Source organism: Hippopotamus amphibius, chromosome 14 (assembly GCF_030028045.1).
Source record: "Hippopotamus amphibius kiboko isolate mHipAmp2 chromosome 14, mHipAmp2.hap2, whole genome shotgun sequence".
NCBI classification, from domain to species: Eukaryota; Metazoa; Chordata; class Mammalia; order Artiodactyla; family Hippopotamidae; genus Hippopotamus; species Hippopotamus amphibius.
Window position 1 is genome coordinate 37,672,468 of NC_080199.1, and position 18,603 is coordinate 37,691,070.

At 33.4% G+C, this 18,603-nt stretch overlaps 1 protein-coding gene across 2 annotated transcripts in view; it reads left to right on the forward strand.

Moving 5' to 3' along the window:
* Positions 1-18,603, forward strand: part of DACH1 (dachshund family transcription factor 1) — a 400,280-nt gene that overhangs the window by 260,641 nt on the left and 121,036 nt on the right. Inside the window, exons 4-5 of one of the 2 annotated variants that reach the window (XM_057707817.1) lie at positions 11,539-11,694; positions 12,149-12,321. In XM_057707817.1, coding sequence (XP_057563800.1) covers positions 11,539-11,694; positions 12,149-12,321 — 329 coding nt within the window. The remainder of the gene's footprint in view (positions 1-11,538; positions 11,695-12,148; positions 12,322-18,603) is intronic. The other variant, XM_057707818.1, reaches the window with a different exon arrangement.

Genomic DNA, 18,603 nt, shown 5'->3' on the forward strand with positions numbered 1-18,603 from the left:
TATTTTCTATTTCTGTTATTTTCATTTGATATGACTGTGGTTTCTTCCCCTTTCCTCCCTATGATTTTCAATATGCAGTATTAACTTGACTTTTTGAATAAACAAGAACATGAAATCTTTTTCAAAGCCAAAATTTAAACATATGTTGATATTAACCTGAGTAAATGCATATCATGGGGTGATTTTCAAAAATTATTTGAACAGTCAGTAGAGATTTGTCACATTTAAAAATTAAACCTTCTATTCTTAAATTCGTAATACTTTAAAAATTTATTGCATTTAAAATAAATAACAATATGTAAATATACCAAAGAAATCCCCCATAATATTGATACACATAAGCCATGAAAAAAATCAATCTTAAATTTTTGTTTATTGCTGTGTCCATACCATAATTATATTTTTGTGAAAATAGTCAAATAAATGATAAGGTACAAAACATACTTCAGATGTTTCTTTGTGAAAAGCAGCTCATTATAGGAAGCCCTTAGAACAAAATTTCAAAATTTACCAGAGAGGAAAACCAGTTTCTGTACAGACCATTTTAACTGAAGGAAATTCTTGAATATTTAATTTGTTTTGAAAAATTGTGTTTAGTCTACTAACTGAAGTCTTAAATAGTTATTTAATGTATTATTTTAATTAAGTACAGCATTTAATAAGGTGTATTTGCCCAGGTGTTAGGCCAGGTACATCTAAATGAGAGCATCTGTGGCTGTGGACAGTGGAACTAACATTCTCTGTGAAAGATGTGAGAGAATGTACATGATAGAACAGACTTCAGGTAGAAATGGGGCTGTATTTTAATATTGGAGGAGATATTGAAATTATTTAAGACAGATTTTTGTGATCATAAGGGAAAATAACATCACAATATTTTTTTATTACAGAGTATTTTTACAGTTAGATAGCTATTTATTGTTCAATAATTAAGGACTGTCCTAGAAGATAATTATTTTTAATAAGAGTTCTTTTTACACTGAAAATATTTAAAATACAATTGCTTTTTTATAGATAAAGATAATTTGAATAGATGTTACTTTTATAAGTTCAGGATTTTTTAAAGTTCTGTTTATTTAAGTACTTTAGAAAAGATGGCAGTTTCATCATTCATCATTTATATTTTAACAAGGCATGTGTCTTTTTAATATTGATGCTGAGGAAAATTGTTGAAGAAAAGAAAAATAACGAATATGACTGATTTATCGAAATATCAACCTTTGTGGGCTGTTTTTTTTTTTAAATTAGCATAAAACCTGTGTATGACACTTAATTCTGACAACTGAATCATTGGTTCATGAAGTTGGTTGAAACATCAAGTTGGTTGTATTCTCTTATATTTTTCATTGGTCACATTATGGTTATAACAATTACACTAGTTTTTGAAATAAAAAATGAATAAGGCTGTTTAAATTTTACTTTGTATTGACCTAAGAGTGTTGATATTGTCAGAAAGCCAATCCTCATTTCAAAACACAGTTTCTGTTTCTTCCAATTCATACTGTCATACCAATTTAAAAAAGCATATTGAATCCATTTATTCTTGAGATAAAGATGAGTACTTATATTTAATTCTTGAATTGGAATTAAAATTAGAAATAAAATTATCCATATTACTAGCTCATCTTTCTAAGTATTTTTTTTTCATTGCCAGCAACTGAAATTTTAGTGGTCCTTTTGACCTTGAAAATCTCCTGCTTCATCTGCCCATGAAAAACTGATGAAAGGTGCTTTGAATAGTATGTCTTCACTACATATAATAAAAGCTATGGAAAGAATGATTTGGTTTTGTATAAACAGTAGCTTTCAACACACATGCCATCTGCATGTAATCTACCACTATGATATAATATTATTTCAATGGTCCTTCAAATGTGCTGAGTTCTTTGTGATATGTAGTCCCTTGATTTAAAGCTGCCTTTCTCCATACTATTCTTAAGGGGGACCTTGTAATTACTGGATATTACAATTATCTGTCATATTATAAGTTAGACTAATGGCACCTTTTCAAACTATGCTTAGCGGTGTCTGTTTGGTTTCTTATCTCTGTTCAGGCTATCTTCCTAAATCTTAGTTAGGATTGTTAAATCTTTAAATCCAGTCATAGGGTTCTACATTTATTCACTCAATATTCATTGAGGACTCAACATCTGTCAGGCATTCATGTTGACTATTTTATTAAAAAGGATATTATAGCTTACAAGTAAGTGGGGAGACTTGAATATTATAAAAATACATTGATGTCCATTTGTGCTAAGAATTTATTGTAGCAGGCATACACCAATTTTTGCTTATTCCTGCTCAGCTTCTTAGGCTTTATTTTTTAAAAGTCATCCAGCTTGACTTGTTTGGAACTTATTCTGTGGCTTAGAGTAGAAATACACTTTTAGTAGAAATACCTTTATACTTTCTATACCCTCTTCAAGCACTGTGGCTTAATCTCTCACCTACAAATCAAAGACATCCAAGTCTTCCTCACTGAGTATCTGCTTTCCTTCCAGATTTCAGTGCTGTATTTCCAAGTTTGTTGTCAGTCTCATTTGAGTGCTTCTGAAATATCTCATATTCAACAAGTCCAGAATCAAATGGATTTTTATTCATAATGAAACCTGATCTTCCTCATAAAGGTGATTAAAAGCTTGTATTGTGAGTTCAGAATCCCAAGATCTAAATCCCAGGGCAAGTCTATTAACTTTAATAATACTAATGTGGCTCTGTCTCAGAGGTTCTAAAGGTTCACTGAGGTAGTGCATATACAAGCTGAACATGATGACTGACACTTTGGAAGTAGGTAATACATATTAGACATCATCATTGACATCATCCTCATCATCATTGCCTCATTATTAATATCACCATACACCCAATTGTTAGCTATATACTGAAGTTATCTTTCACATCTTACTCTCTGCATCCCCATTTGTATCCAAATGATTACTACATTCTAAGAAGTGTATTTCCAAAATGTCAGACATATTTCCTGTTCTTCATCTTCTCTATCTTTTATTCCAGTCCAAGGATAAAATTGTGTGCATACATGCTATATCTGTGTATCTCTTTACTGTTATAAACTGGTCAAGAACAAAGGTTATAGCTTATAATGTTTGAATGCCACATTGCAGTCTACTACATGTGAATGGAAAGATGGGTCTGGGTTTGCAACTCTCGACTCAAGAACTGACAGAGTTAGTCCTAATTTGTTAAATGCTGAGGATACAGTGACGAGCAAAAGGGACAAAAAGCCTGATCATGTGGTGCTTACATTAAGACAAGAAATATTGGGTTTTTTTCTTAATAGTGCTTCTAAAATATCTCATATTTCTGAAATATCTCAGTTGTTTCATAATGGGAAAAAATTGAAGTCCTCTAAGTAGGGAAGGGACAATGTAAGATTTGTACTTGAAATTAATGATGGTCCTTGAATCGGGTTAAAGAAGCAAATAGAGAAACAGAGTAGAGATAAACTACATAGACAAAATTGACAGAACACGAAAAGGAATTGGACATTGGTGGTGCCCAGTGAAAGAAGAGGAGATGAAGATGATTCCTAGGTTTCTGGCTTTTACGACTAGCTAGTCGTGTCATTTTTTGAGGCTAACCAGGTTTGGGGAGAAGATAAGTTAACACTTAGATCCATACATATGAGAAATATCAAAATAATTCCCATGAGCCTGCTATCCCGCCCGTAACAGTTTTATGCTTTTTGGAAAATTCAATAGCAGTTTTGGCTCAAGTGAGAAGATTTTTCAATTTCAACATAAATAATTTAAAATTGAAAACATTATTTGAAACACTGAAAGTTAAAACTGATTTCAACTGCCTGTGAGCAACACTTACACATGAACATAAAATTGTTAATATTCTATACCATGGCTTTGAGAACCCTACTAACAGTATAGAAAGTATATTAACTTGAAATTTTATTTGCTGTAATTGTAAATCTGTAGGGAAATTACAATATCTTTAGAGAGGAGAATTTCTAGTTCATTTGTTTGCCTAATGGAAAAATAATGTGATGAGTTAAAATGGGAAAAGGTAGAAATTCATTGACATTGACAATGAAAAAGGTTAAAAGATGCAGTTAAGTTAACATGGATATGTTATACCAAACTGCTTTATTTGGAAGAATTTTATGTGTATATTTTAGATTTGAAAGCTTAACTATGTTCCTCAGTATTGTTATTTCTACACTGTCTGTAATAGCATTATACTTGAGCTGTGGAAATTAACCAGTCTGTTGCAATATCATAATTTTCACTGAAAAGAAACATTTGGCTTATTTACAATCATCAGTATGAACAAGACAGACAAACATTTAGTCAATACAATTAATCTGGTTACTGTTTCTTTCTGTATACTGAGTCCTATTTACCAGTCTGAGTCTGCATTTGTTTTTTGTTTTGTTTTGTTTTGTTTGGGGGATCTGTTTTACCTGGGTAACACTTAGAACATGGTGCTAATGAGTCCAAAGAAAACAACAGCATCAAAAAGCAGTGTTTTCTGATATAATTATCTCTGTCTTCTCTACATTAAGTATTTAACCTTTTTTCTTTATTGTAATGGCCTTCTTTCTTTTAAGTTGCATCAAAACTTTCTAGAATTTGGTATCAAATAAGGGGAAATACATAAAGTACTGTATTTTTGATATAATAATTCATTCTAATAACTTTCATGATTTCAAAATCAAGGTTATTTAAAATGGAAACCATTTTAACTTTCCTAATGCTGTTCCAGTTTTCCATGATTCCTCAAAGATTCTCAGTGTAATTGTTTTTTAATAATGTTTGCCTCTGCTTTAAAGATCCATTTATGTATCCCATCTGACATTAATGGCTTGAATTTCAGCTCTGATTTTACAGTTTGTTTCTTATTCTTGCAAGTTCAACAGTTATTAGCTACGGTAAATAATATTCAAGCAAAATTTAAAAAATAAACTGCTCTGATTTACAGTATTTTGTGTGCCACTTTGTGCAATGGGCTAACTGCTTTTAACAACATTGTGGAGTATGTAAGGCAATAGAAATATCTTAACTAGTTGAAATTTAGCTATTATCATAGTTCTAATGAGTCTAAGGACACTGATAGCACCAGTATTAATTTGATATTATCACCATTACATAAAATATAAAATGTTTCAAAATATCTGCAGTCAAAAGGAAACATCACAGGCAAAATAGAAATCTCCTTGTATGCCAAGAGTTTTAAATTTCTAGTTAACAAATATGTAACACACAGAGTGAGGTTTAGTTAATCATAGGTAACGAGAGAAAATGTCTAATTATTTCTGGGAAAGTAACATGTTTTCCTAAATGACTCATATTTATTGGCAGTGGGATAGTTAGAATTCATGACAATATTGTTCTTTCTCTCTAAGAAAAAATAGCACTTCCAAATTAAACAGGATATGGGTGCAGATATAAATTTTAGACTCTGGAAATGGCCTACCCTGTGGGCATTATTGTGCAATACCAATTAGGAGGTGTTTGTGCTGTTTTCTTTGCTAAACCACTGTACTTAAACTGGGACATTTTAAATTGTTCCCCAATTAATTGTACCCTTTACAGATTGCTTCTTCCTCTTTTAAAATAAGACAATTTGATAAAGTTGAACTAAAACACTGGAAGATTCAGTGTTTCCATTTGCTAAAGTAGATCACTGAGCTGAGGTCGTTATCCAGAAAAAGATTTAAAAGATTACATTACAGTAATTCATGAGAGGACTGTTTCTCCTATTTATGCAAAATACTAGTATTACTGCTGACCCTGCATATTTCGTTTTTTATTAGGGTGAAGTTTATCCTCTAAAAGACAACTTGTTTATTCTCACCTACCTCTGAAGTAACAGCTGAACATTTGTAGCATCTGAGACTAGTATTTACTTTTCCTGAGCTGCCTTGATTCCATTGTTGAGACGGCGTTGACATCCTTCTAAGTGGTCTCCAATGGTGTGGAGTAAAGGCCCGCTCTTGCCATCCTTCTCATTGTAAACGAATCTTGACAATGTCAGGTTCCCGTCACAGTCTATCAGTGTCACTCACTAAGCTGTGGTGTGACCGTTAGTCCCTTTGAGATTTGCCTCCTTTATCAGGGTCAGCCTGTGGGAAAATCTGAACAAATAGTTACATGTCAACTAGGTATAAAAGATAACATTTAAATATACTTTTACTATTTTAATGCATGGTAGTTTAAAAGGCATTTCTCTTTTACAGATCTCTTTAACTTGGTGTTTGATTATTTTACATGCACTCTGTCCAGAATTCATCAAAAACATACAGTGGCCTTCTCTTTTGGAACCTATCACTTATTAGATATGTTTAGGATTTAATAATAAATATAATTATTTGGGCTAGAATTTTAATTAGTGCCACTGATATACATACCCATCCATATTTTTTAAAAAGAGAAGCAGTAATAATCTTCTTCCCAAAAGAATTTTCGTTTCTTTCCTACCTAAAAATTGTGTTCCAAAAAAATGATCTTTTCTTTTATTAAGATTATCTCCACATTTAATCAATTTTTATTTTTTTATTCATGTAAACTTTTTTTCTTTGAACTTCTGTCTCAACTGATAATTTAAAGTTTCCATTGATTTGTGAAGTAACATTTCAAATGCTGAACATTCATATTTCTTTCTCCTTATTTCGGCTTTTCACAAGAACCAGTTACTAAAATTCTACTTATAATATAGTCATATGTGTTATTGGTTCTATTGAATATGCTATGCAACAAGATTTTAAATAGAAATTTTCCTGTGGCTTCACACAAGAACAAAAGGGACCAAGTACTCCTCAATTTAACCAATCAGTACTTGTTAATAGCAGCTAAACCAGAGTCGTTATCTTAACTATCACTCCAGACTCCTCAGACATCCTCTTCCTCCATTTAAAAGAGGGGGTGATCCACATGGTAGAGAGGATTTGAAGAAAACATTGTGGTGAAAAGACAGCATCTGATGAAGAGAACTGTGGCTTAGTAATTCCTCACCACCAAGTACAGGGAGAGGAGTCTCAGTAGAATTACTCAAGGATTACAAATGCCGTCACCTCATTTCATAGCTGGATGTCTGCTTTGGTGTGAACTGTTGATCTGTTTTCTGTACATGTTTGAACAGGGGGAGAAAGAAATTGAGGAAAGGTGGCAGAATAGAGGGAGTGGACATCATCAGAACAAAAGGACCCATACCAGGAAAAGGGCCTTAGTATCAAGAAACCATGGCAGTTTAAGGAGGTGAGAAGAGCAGGAAGCTGAAGGAGATTTCCATTGTCAGGGACTTGTGCAGTTTGGAGGTCCCCCTGGAAGACACCCCCACCCCCAATGATCAGGCACTGCTTAGCAGAGGATACTTCGCATTTAGGCATCTGCCACATGGGAGATGTCAGTGGCCAATAGGCATAGCCATAGAAGGGGCAGTGCGGAGGGGACTTGAGCAGCAACCGGTTGCATGGAACACGTTTACCCTCCCACCCGAGAGAAGACAGAAGGGTGGATGAAAAGCTGTCCAAGCGCCTCTGTCTTCCAGCTACCTAGGCTCTAGGATTGCCAAGTCCTGATGGGGATGAGGACGCAGAGGGTAGTGTTAACTATAATGGATATTTTTATACTCAAAATCTGTTCAAGGTTATTAAAGGGAAGAAGAAGGAGCTTTGACAGAGCATATTTGAAGGCAGTAATTAGAGGAAAAATTAAACTTGTCTGTATTTGTTATCCATCAGTTCTGACTGTTTGAAAATCTGGTTACCTTTAGAGTAAGCGGGGCTTCAAAATTTAAGGATTTCTCCCCAAAGTTGTCCATTTCTCTGTTTATAACCTGATCCATCATAAAATATGTATCATAAAATACCATAAAAATATAAAATGGGGGGGGAATACAAAAAATAGTCTGAGCTCAGAAAAAGACTAAGATAGTCCCTCATGCTACTTACTTTTTCAGAACATATAACTATGTTTTAAAGTTGGGATGTGGAGTGTGTAAGCAGGGAATCTCCCATACCTATTCCTTATGAATTTGAATTTCAGTTACACTAAATCTTTTTTTTTTTTTTTTTTATTATTTTATTTTATTTTTTTGGGGGGTACACCAGGTTCAATCAACTGTTTTTATACACATATCCCCATATACACTAAATCTTAAAATCACCTTGCTTGTCCCTGAGAAATACACATCTTTACAGGAACGGAAAACTAAACGCACATAATCACTTTTTGTATATAAGTCCCATATATTTGCATATGTAATGATAGATATATTCTTACTATCAGTATAATTAGGCAGAGTAAATAAATTGTTTCAGATTATATAAATGCATAATTAATAGCTTTTAGCTAGAGACAAAATTGATAATCAGGTGTTAATTTCAATTTTTCCTCTTGCAGTCATGTGCCCACTTACATCTGGTTGCTGTACGACATTACATTTGTTAATTCACCCTCTACCAAAATCACACCATTGCATTAGGAGCTGGCTTTCCTGATGCTTGTGGTTACACTACTTAATTTCATCCTATAAGAGCTGACTGTGTGTTCTGCTGTCAGAGCACAAATCTACTTTCACCTGTGTAAGCAGGTGTCTAGCCTGAGATTGTTCCAGTGCTTCTCCACAATCTGTGCATAGGACTAGGTATAGGAGATCCTCTCTCCCTTAAATCCCTCCCCCTGACACATTAAAATATGTATATAGAGTGTAAATAATCAAACAGCTAGATGTTGAGTCTTTTCATGAGCTCATGACCAATTTCCTTGGTTCAAAACCATTTTATATATTTATCAAATGTCTGAGTTTTTGCATTCAGGCCTCCATCCCCTATTACAGTACATGGTCTTTGAGGATCCTAGGGCTAGATCAAGTTTGTCTTTTTATTCCACTGTAGATTCAAAGAAATGATGGGATTCTACAAGAATGGAAGAGGAGAAAAGAATCAGTTCTTTTCTGTTTCTCTCTAACTCCCCTTACCAAATGTTAGAACCTTTCTTATACACGAAATCTGCTGTCTCCTGTAAGTTTTCATGCAGTCATAATAATAAACTTTAATCTTAAAGGTATATATGCATATGCATGTTTGTGGGTAGGCTCACACATAGATACTGTTTTATATCAAATATATTGGCTCAAACCAAAGCACTTGAAATTATACATTTAATAACTATGGGCATGTCTTGTTCTGAAGTGGCCTATTCTCAATTCTTATTTATTCATGCTAATAGAGGAGAAGGATGTTATAAATTATGCAAAAATCACTTACAGCTGACTTGGTTATATATTGTATATTTTTCATCAGACTTAGTTTCTTAATTGTTTGCTCTATTTATTATCCAGATGAGCTAACATCGTGAGTATTTAACAAATGATGATTGGCGGAGATGGCTAGGAGCATTTTATGTAGTGAGAAAATCCAATGTAGTGTTAAAAACTTGCTATGGAAAATTCATATATGGATGGCTGATATTTACCCTTTCACAAGGGACTGATATCCTGTGATCCAAAAAGATGTGGAAATAGGTAGTATTTTATCTATAATCTGTTACCAGATGATTTGATCAGAATTTTAACTCTATGTTTTATACTTTGATAATGTGAAAAAATGGAATTATAAGCGCTTCTCTACTGTTATGAGAGTGAAATTGAAATAAATTTGGAAAATGGCTTTTTCCCAGTTATTAACTGGTAATCAAGATGTGAATAATAGAAATTGCTTCAACTGAATAGAGAAATAAAAGTAGATAATAGGTATAAGCGGAACTCAAACTCAATCCAAAATAATGAATGTGAATATTTTTCCCTCCTCCATATATTAGTTAATTAACCTCAAAAATGCAATCTACCAGAAAAATGTAATCCTTGGATATTTTAAATGAAATACAATGAGAAAATTATCTACTTTTTATAAATTTCAAATGCAATTCCTGTATTCAAATAACATTTATTCCAAAGTGTTATTTCTATATCCAAATAGTCAGTGATTATGCTTTAACTCTTGTTTTAACTGATAACATAAAAAGTAAATATGTAATGAATTTTGCACATACTCTGTTAAAGACAATATAAAGTGAAAATGTTTAAAATGGTTTGTCACTGAATATATTCTTGACATAATATGTTCAAAAAATTTATATACTTACAGCTTTTGCATGTTTGACTAGGACCTTGGTATAAAGTGTCAAAAAAAAAGTCATGAGTAGAAAAATAAGCTGTATAAATGTGTGAATATAGAAGTGAACTTTTATATCATAGTGTAGGAGCAAGCTGGAGAAATTTCTTTTATGTGAGTCATTTCTGTATGAAGCTATAAACTTTTTTTTTTTTTTTAGCCAAAAGCTGTCATGGTTTCTAGTAAAATAATAAAGATAATAAAGATATCCATTTTAATTGATTCTTTTCATTGTTTAATAAAATTGCTTTGTTTGATTGCTGAAGAATTTGAATTGAGTTTTCATTACCCACTTCTGAACAATTTACTCTAAGATCCAGACAGTATTGAGCTAATGAGTTTGAATTTATATTGAACCTTAACTGTCTTCATGAAGTAAATGGAAGAAAATCATGGCAGTAACTAAGTATTCTTCATTAAAAACTATGTCGTAGAGATTTTACAATGAGGCTCTTAATAGAGCTAACGCGTTTAAATTGGAGTTTTACCAACCTTGCTGTTTCTAAGCATATTATATGAAAATATGGTTTCTTTTCCTTTTTTAAGAAATGAAAACTCATAAACTGACAGGGATATTACAGAAATTTTCTTTCAAGTGGATAGTTTATATATTTAACAGATTCAATTAAGCAATAAATTAATGTTAAAATAATTTAATCTGAGAATATTCCTAAATTGAAAAGGTATATGAAAACCTTTCAAGGAGTATCCTATTAAGGTGTTTCAAGATCTATTTAATCTAAGACGTGGCCATAATATTGAAATACATGCCCTTAAAGGTACTGTTCCGACTTTGGCACCTGTATTGCCACAATCATAAACTCAAGTTTCTCTGCAGTTGAAAACTAGAAATATGTTTATTGATCCACACACATTTAATTTATTCCTTTGATATTATTATCTTTTGTAAATGATCTTTGGATTCCCTGAACCATGTCTAACCAAGTTGAGCATTTAATGATTCCATACTTAGGATTTTCTGTGGAATTAAGTTAGGAACTTTAACTCTGAAGAGTGACTAGGATTTTATTAACACAGGGATAACTTTGTGTTCTGTGCCTATCAATGTGCTTCAGTTCTAGGAAGTAATTAATTTTCTGAGTATATAATAGGGCCCATTTTATATTAAGTGGTTAGTCAAACACGATTAGATTCCACAAGTAGGCTGCCTGTTGTAGAAATGTTTTTTCAAAAAATTTGAGAATGTACGTAAGAAATAGAAAAACAAAAAGAAAATATGGTTTAAGAGAAATACACTTACATGAGCTTATTTCCCAAGAAATCATTTAGCCAATCTCTAAATGTGATATCCTTTTTAAAGCCTCATTTCAAATTAGTCATTAGAAGACTTGGAATAATATTGTATCCAAATAATTGATATTCATTCCCCACAGGCAGCAGTGAAGGTTCTTGGGATAAGGAAACACTGTATTCTTCCCCACCCCAGGGATCTCAGGCTTCTCTTACCCATCCCCGCATACCTGGAGCGCATAGCCTTCCAGTTAGTCATCCTCTCCATCATCTGCAGCAGAGCCACCTTCTGCCAAATGGTACGATGGCATTTTTTAGCACTAAAACTGATAGTTGCAAAGAATAAAAAATCTAATGATCAGATAATAAAATATATGACATAGTAGATAAATATACTACATTTAGATAGCCAATCATGATAAAGAAAATCATAGTATTTTAAACAAGAATTAGACTGATAAGAAGAATAATGTAGCAAAGACTTAATTATTTGTATTAAACATAAATAAAGAGTGGTGAGTGATAAAACATGGCACCAAACTGATTAGCTTTAAGCCTAACTTCCCTGAATGATAAGTGGGCATTGTTGCATACAAAGAGGACAAATAATTTTCCTTTGACTGTCATTATTAGAACATTTTTAAATGCTTCAATTTTCAATGCTTTATGTTCTTAACCATTTTAATTAATGGGATATATCATGTTTCATCTTACTTGAATAGAGAAATGATGATATATGTGTATTTTTTATAGGACTGGAACTTCCTTTTATGATGATGCCCCACCCTCTAATTCCTGTCAGCCTACCTCCAGCATCTGTCACCATGGCAATGAGCCAGATGAACCATCTCAGCACCATTGCAAATATGGCGGCAGCAGCACAAGTTCAGAGTCCCCCATCCAGAGTTGAGACATCTGTTATTAAGGTAATTGTTTAATTACACGATTGATTTGGCTTAAGCCAAAATCACCTAAAGCCACCATCACTCAATCTATTTTTCTTATTCCACAAGTAGTTCTAACTTCAAAAAGCTAAGTGATAGTAAATAGATTATAAAACAAAATCACTTACAGTAATTAGAACCAGGGGTACAATATGTAAGCAGCCTAGGCTAACTTGAAGTTCTCTAGTAAATCTACTAAGGGAGAGATTAACATGGGATATTAAATGATATATTTCAAATTGTGTGTATTTGTTTATATGTACGGTTGTGTTTGTGTCCATGGGTATGTGTATATGTGTGTGTGGTGTTAGATGAGCCTTAAGGTGTGGAAAGTAGTATCTGATTTGCTTTCAGAAGACCAGAAGGGTTAAAATATGGTTCTGCCACTTAACTGGCTGCGTCACCTTGGGCATGTAACTCAATCTTTCTGATTATTTCTACATCTAAAAAGTGGGTAATACAGTGTGGATATAAAAACTAAATGAAATAAATAAAATTGAAAGATTTTTGTAAATTCAAAAATACACAGTAAGTGGAAGATAACATTGTTATACAAGCATCATATATGTATATATGTACACAATTCTTTGGCTCTTGGTATATGTGGGGAGGTATGTGTATACTTGTAAATATGTGTGTGTGTATATATACATACTTTTTCATTCATATTATTTTATAATGTATATTTAAATTGAAATACTTTAAATGCATTGTCAGAATAGATTACTAATTTTTAAACTAAGCAAAAGATATGCTGCATTATCCATATTTGACATAATTATTATCTTGTTTTTCTGAATATAGTACACATGAGTTTAGGGGACTCTCTGGAGCATGTTTTAAATTAAAGGCCTTGTTACAACTCTTATTCATTGCTGGTGGGAATGCAAAATGGTATGGCCATTTTAGTAGACAGTTTGGTGGTTTCTAATGAAACTAAGCATACCATACAATCATATGATTTTTACCCAAAGGAGCTGAAAATTTATGTCTGTACAAAAATTTGCACATGGATATTTATAGCAGCTGTTTTCATAATTGCCAAAACTTGGAAGCAACCAAGATGCCCTTCAGTAGGTGAATGGGTAATAAAATTGTGTACATCGATGTGCTATGACTGTTTTTTGCCATTTGTGACAACATGGATGGACCTGTAGGGTATTATACTTAGTGAAATAAGTCAGACAAAGACAAATACCATATGTTTTCACTTATATGAGGAATCTGAAAAATAAAACAAATGAACAAATAGAACAGAAACAGATTCACAGGTACAGAGGACAAACTAGTGGTTACCAGATGGGAGAGGGTTGGGAGGAAGGACAAAACAGGTGAAGGGGATTAGAGGTACCAAACTACTAGGTATAAAATAAATAGGTTATAAGAATGTAATGTACAGCACAGAAAATATAGTCAATATTTTATAATAACTTTGCATGGAAAGTAATCTATAAAAATATCAAATTACTATGTTGTACACCTGAAACTAATATAATATTGTAAGTCAGCTATACTTCCACAAACTAAATTAACATTTGTTAAGTGGGTGAGCCATGGTTCAACAACAGACGACAAAGAAAAATGAAATAGAGAAGTTTATTAGTCACAGGACCTGGACAAAGTACTTGGCATGCCTCCAGGGACCAGACAGGGAGATCAAGGCAGAGTGCAGAGAGAGCAAGGCAAATGCCTTTGTTAGAATCCATGGGTAGGGTATTTTGGGGTTTCCGGGCTAGGGCTGGATTGATTAATTCAAACCAAAAGAGTGGGGTGTTGATAAGCCTCCCAGAGTCTTATCTAAGAAGACTATTGATCACAGTTGCAGTTGGGGAAGTCCTACCAGGGACTTACATTTGTTCAGAACGCCTGCTGCTGTCTAGGGCGTGCACTTGCATGAAGGGGCTAGGGTCAATTTAAGGTCCCTGTAGGCCACTTAGTCAAACAAAATGGATGCTGAGGCAGCAACACCACAGACAAGTTTAGCTGAATTCTCACCACCATACAATGGAATATTATTAGAGCTAAAATGAAATGAGCTATCAAGCCATGAAAAGACATGGAGGAAACTCAATGCATACTGCTAAGGTAAAGAAGTTAGTTTGAAAAGGCTACCCGCTATATGGTTTCAAGTGTAGGACACTCTGGAAAAGGCAAAACTACAGAGATCTTAAGAAGATCAGTGGTTGCTAGTGGGTGTGAGCAGGAGATGAATAGATGGAGAACAGGGGGTTTTTGGGCAATGAAAATACTCTGTATGATAATATTGTGATGGATTCAAATCATTATACATTATGCAAAGACCCTGTTAATACTTTATATAAAAAGTTGTATAATATGCAAATAGGGATTTTTCATATAGTAATGACTCTATAAACAAAATGTATACTTATTCTTACATAATTTTCAGAAGTATCCTTACCAGAGGAAGATAATAAAAAATATCACAGGAGACCCAGATCAACTAATAAAATAAAAAATCCTTTCCCGAGAGAATGCTAGTGAGTGGTACATTGTCATCAGTTAAGAAAATGAGAAGAGAACTTTTTCAAATTATGTGTGACTTTTAGAGGGTTCCTTTGCTACCAGATGATTTGTTCATCAAGGTATCGATTCAGTTTATGATAATTTTTGATAGTAGTTATTACTGAGAATTCAACATTCTCATTGCCTCACTCATTCGAAGCAGTGTTTAGTAAACTCACATGATGCCTATTAGTTAAACTTAATTTAGGGGAAATTTTTATTTTCCCCAAAGAAAACGGTTGACTCTTATGTCACATTAAATAGTATGGGGCCCACGTGGGTAATTAGAATAGCTTTTACAAATTTGCTTGCCTGAAAAGATTCTAAATATGAAGGCCAATTTAAAGTGAAACGTTACTTCACTCTGTATGACAGACTGTAAGTCCATCAACCTCACTACGAATAGCTCAGTTTCATTCCTTTTAATGGCTGACTAATATTCCATTGTATATATGTGCCACATCTTCTTTATCCATTCATCTGTCAGTGGATATTTAGGTTGCTTCCAGGTCCTGGCTATTGTAAATAATGCTGCAATGAACATTGTGGTACATGTATCTTTTTGAATTATGGTTTTCTCTGGGTATATGCCCAGTAGTGGGGTTGCTGGGTCATATGGTAGTTCTGTTTTTAGTTTTTTAAGGAACCTCCATACTGTTCTCCCTAGTGGCTGTATCAGTTTACATTCCCACCGACAGTGCAAGAGGGTTCCCTTTTCTTCACACCCTCTCCAGCATGTATTGTTTCTAGATTTTTTGATGATGGCCATTCTGACCGGGTGAGGTGATACCTCGTGGTTTTGATTTGCATTTTTCTAATGACTAGTAATGTTGAGCATCTTTTCATGTGTTTTTTGAACTTAGCAGCAGGGCAGAATAGAGATGCAGACATAGGGAATGGATTTGAGGACATGGAGCGGGGCAAGGAGAAGCTGAGATGTAGTGAGAGAGTAACATTGACATTGATGTTGACACAGTACCAAATGTGAAATAGATGGCTAGTGGGAAGCTGCTGCAGAGCACAGGGAGATCAGCTCCATGCTTTGTGAAGACATAAAGGGGTGGGATAGGGAGGGTGGGAGGGAGGCTTAACAGGACGGGGATATGGAGATATATGTATACATATAGCTGATTCACTTTGTTGTACAGCAGAAACTAACATAATACTGTAAAGCAATTATACTTCAATGAAGGAAAAATAAATAAATAAATAAATAAGTAAGTAAATAAAACAGAATCTTGCCTTGCTGGTGTGTGGGGGGGAAGGGAAATGTTAAATACCAAAGAAGATTTACCCCTATTGGAAGAAATGATAAAAGAAGAGAAAATAGGCTTTGCGGGATCGTCCGTATGTGGGAAAGTGCTATTTACAGTTTTTTGATAGTAATGACAAGAATTAAAATGAAAACTCAACCTAAATGAGAAAGGCAATAAGAATTTGTAGGCCAGCAGAGAAGCAAAAGCATAACTCTCAGAGTTACACACTTAAAAAAAAATTTGTTATCTGTCTACGAAGTAAAGGAACTCCAATGATTTTCCCTTAAACCTATTTATGAGAAGGTACCTAGAAGTTCAAGCGGTAGAGCAGGGTCTGCAAGCTGCTGACACTTGGGTAAAATCTACATCGCTGCCAGTATTTGTATGGACCGTGAGTTAAGAATGATTTTGCATTTTTAAGTGGTTGGAAAAAAATCAAAAGAAGAATAATCTTTCATGACACACAAAAATCATATGGAATTCAGATTTTAGTGTCCACAAATAAAGTTTTTTGGAACTTAGCCACACTAATTTACATAATGTCTATGGCTACTTTCACATGCAAAGGCAGAGTTGAATAAAATATTGTTAGCTGGCTCTTGACAGAAAAAAATTGCTAATCCTTGAGTTCTGATTAACTCAAACCCATGTGAATCTTAGGCTGTGGTTAATTGAAGCAGCCCAAACTAAACTCTCAAACACTGTAGAGCCATAGGATTTGGCATTGAAAGAAAATGAAATTAAAAGCATTGAGGAAAAGAGAATTATATAGGTGAGGACAGTACCACTATGATATTGTTATTTGCTTTAAATACAAACATCCATGACGGAGTCTGCTGAAGTATTGAATTTAGATTTTCTCTGGTTGATTGTCTTGGATACTGTAAATATTTTAGTAAGATAACTTTGAGGAAGGAGGAAAAGGACATATACTGTTTACACGATAAAATTCTACCTTAAATCCCTAATAGCTAAATGTCTATAAGATTATATTAAATCATTACAAGTTCTCTATTAGTCTGTTATGTATGAGTGAAACACATATATTTTTAATATTTAATATTCATAGAACATGAAGACTTATAGGCTTGGGATTTAGATGTTTTGTAATTCAGCTTCCCCCATGGTTTCTCATGGTGGAGAAATCATTCCTGCATCCTCTCTACCCAGTTTTATATCTCTATTTTGTAGAAGGCCTGTTTTCAGCGACGAAGGTATTCATTGATCAAATTAAAATTTTCATCTCAATAGCTTCTATTTTAACTTTATCGTATTTTTCTTGGAAAATGATGTCTACTAATTCTTCTGTGTTCTAACTATTTAAATATTTAAGTCCTCTGTTATAGTACTTGCAATGTTTGTTTTATCCAGACCAAATATTCTAATTTCTTCTGACAATTTTTCATCATGTCTCTTAGTTGACCTTCCTGTTTTTAAATCAGCCCCCTCCTCACCACCCCTCTCCTGCAAAATCTCTAGAAGTGAACCTGCCAGTGAAGAGACCAGAGCTAACATAAACTTCAGTTTGGAGAATACTTTATATATTTGGTCATAGTTCATAGCTTTTTTTGCTAGCTGAATGTGTGACTTGGTAAATTTCATGCATTTTTGACATCAAATTCTACTAAGCCAATTCTTTATCTTTTACTTGTATTAGGAATTTGCATTTATCCATATTAAGCTTTTTATTTTCCAGTCTATTGATTTAGGCTCTTTAGATGCTCTTGAGTGTTAATACTCCAAACTGTCATATTAGCTACTTATACCATCTTTGTATCATTTCCAAATTGTAAAAGGATGTATTACTTGTATTACCTTAAATCACTGAGGAAAATAAACAGTATAAATCAAGAGATCAATTCCTCTTGTCATTAGAGAATTCCTAATAGGCTGAAATGTTCTACTAATTGATTCTCTTTGGGAAGCATTCAGCAAGTAACCCCAAATCCCCCTGAATGAATCAATCTTTTTCTCACTTTTATTTAATAAATTCACAATGGTATCATAAGGATTTAAAAAAAATGATTCTTGCTGAAATAAAAAGAAAATTAAAAAGAAGAAAGGCAACATATTTTAGTGATTTAAAACATGGATTCTGAAGGAAGACTTCTTGGGTTTATATTCCAGCTCTGCCACCTCCTTGCCTTGTGACCTTGTAAAAGTCACTTCACGTCCCTGTCTTTGTTTCCTTTTCTGTACAATGGGGATTATAACATTACTACCTCATCAGATTGTCATAATGAGTAAATTAGTATTTGTAAAATCATTAGATGTCTTTCTGCAGTGACAGTATCATATCACTAGTTTATTTTATCCCCAAGTATTCACAATCATCTGTTTAAAAATAAGTTCTAGAATTCTATACGGAATTTGTGCCAAGCTTTTGAAATATAGTTGGAACTATATAGCAAGACCTCTTTCCCTGTCTCTTTCACTCTTTTTCTTGTTCAGCCTTTTTCACCCAACAAAAGTAACGTATTTTGCT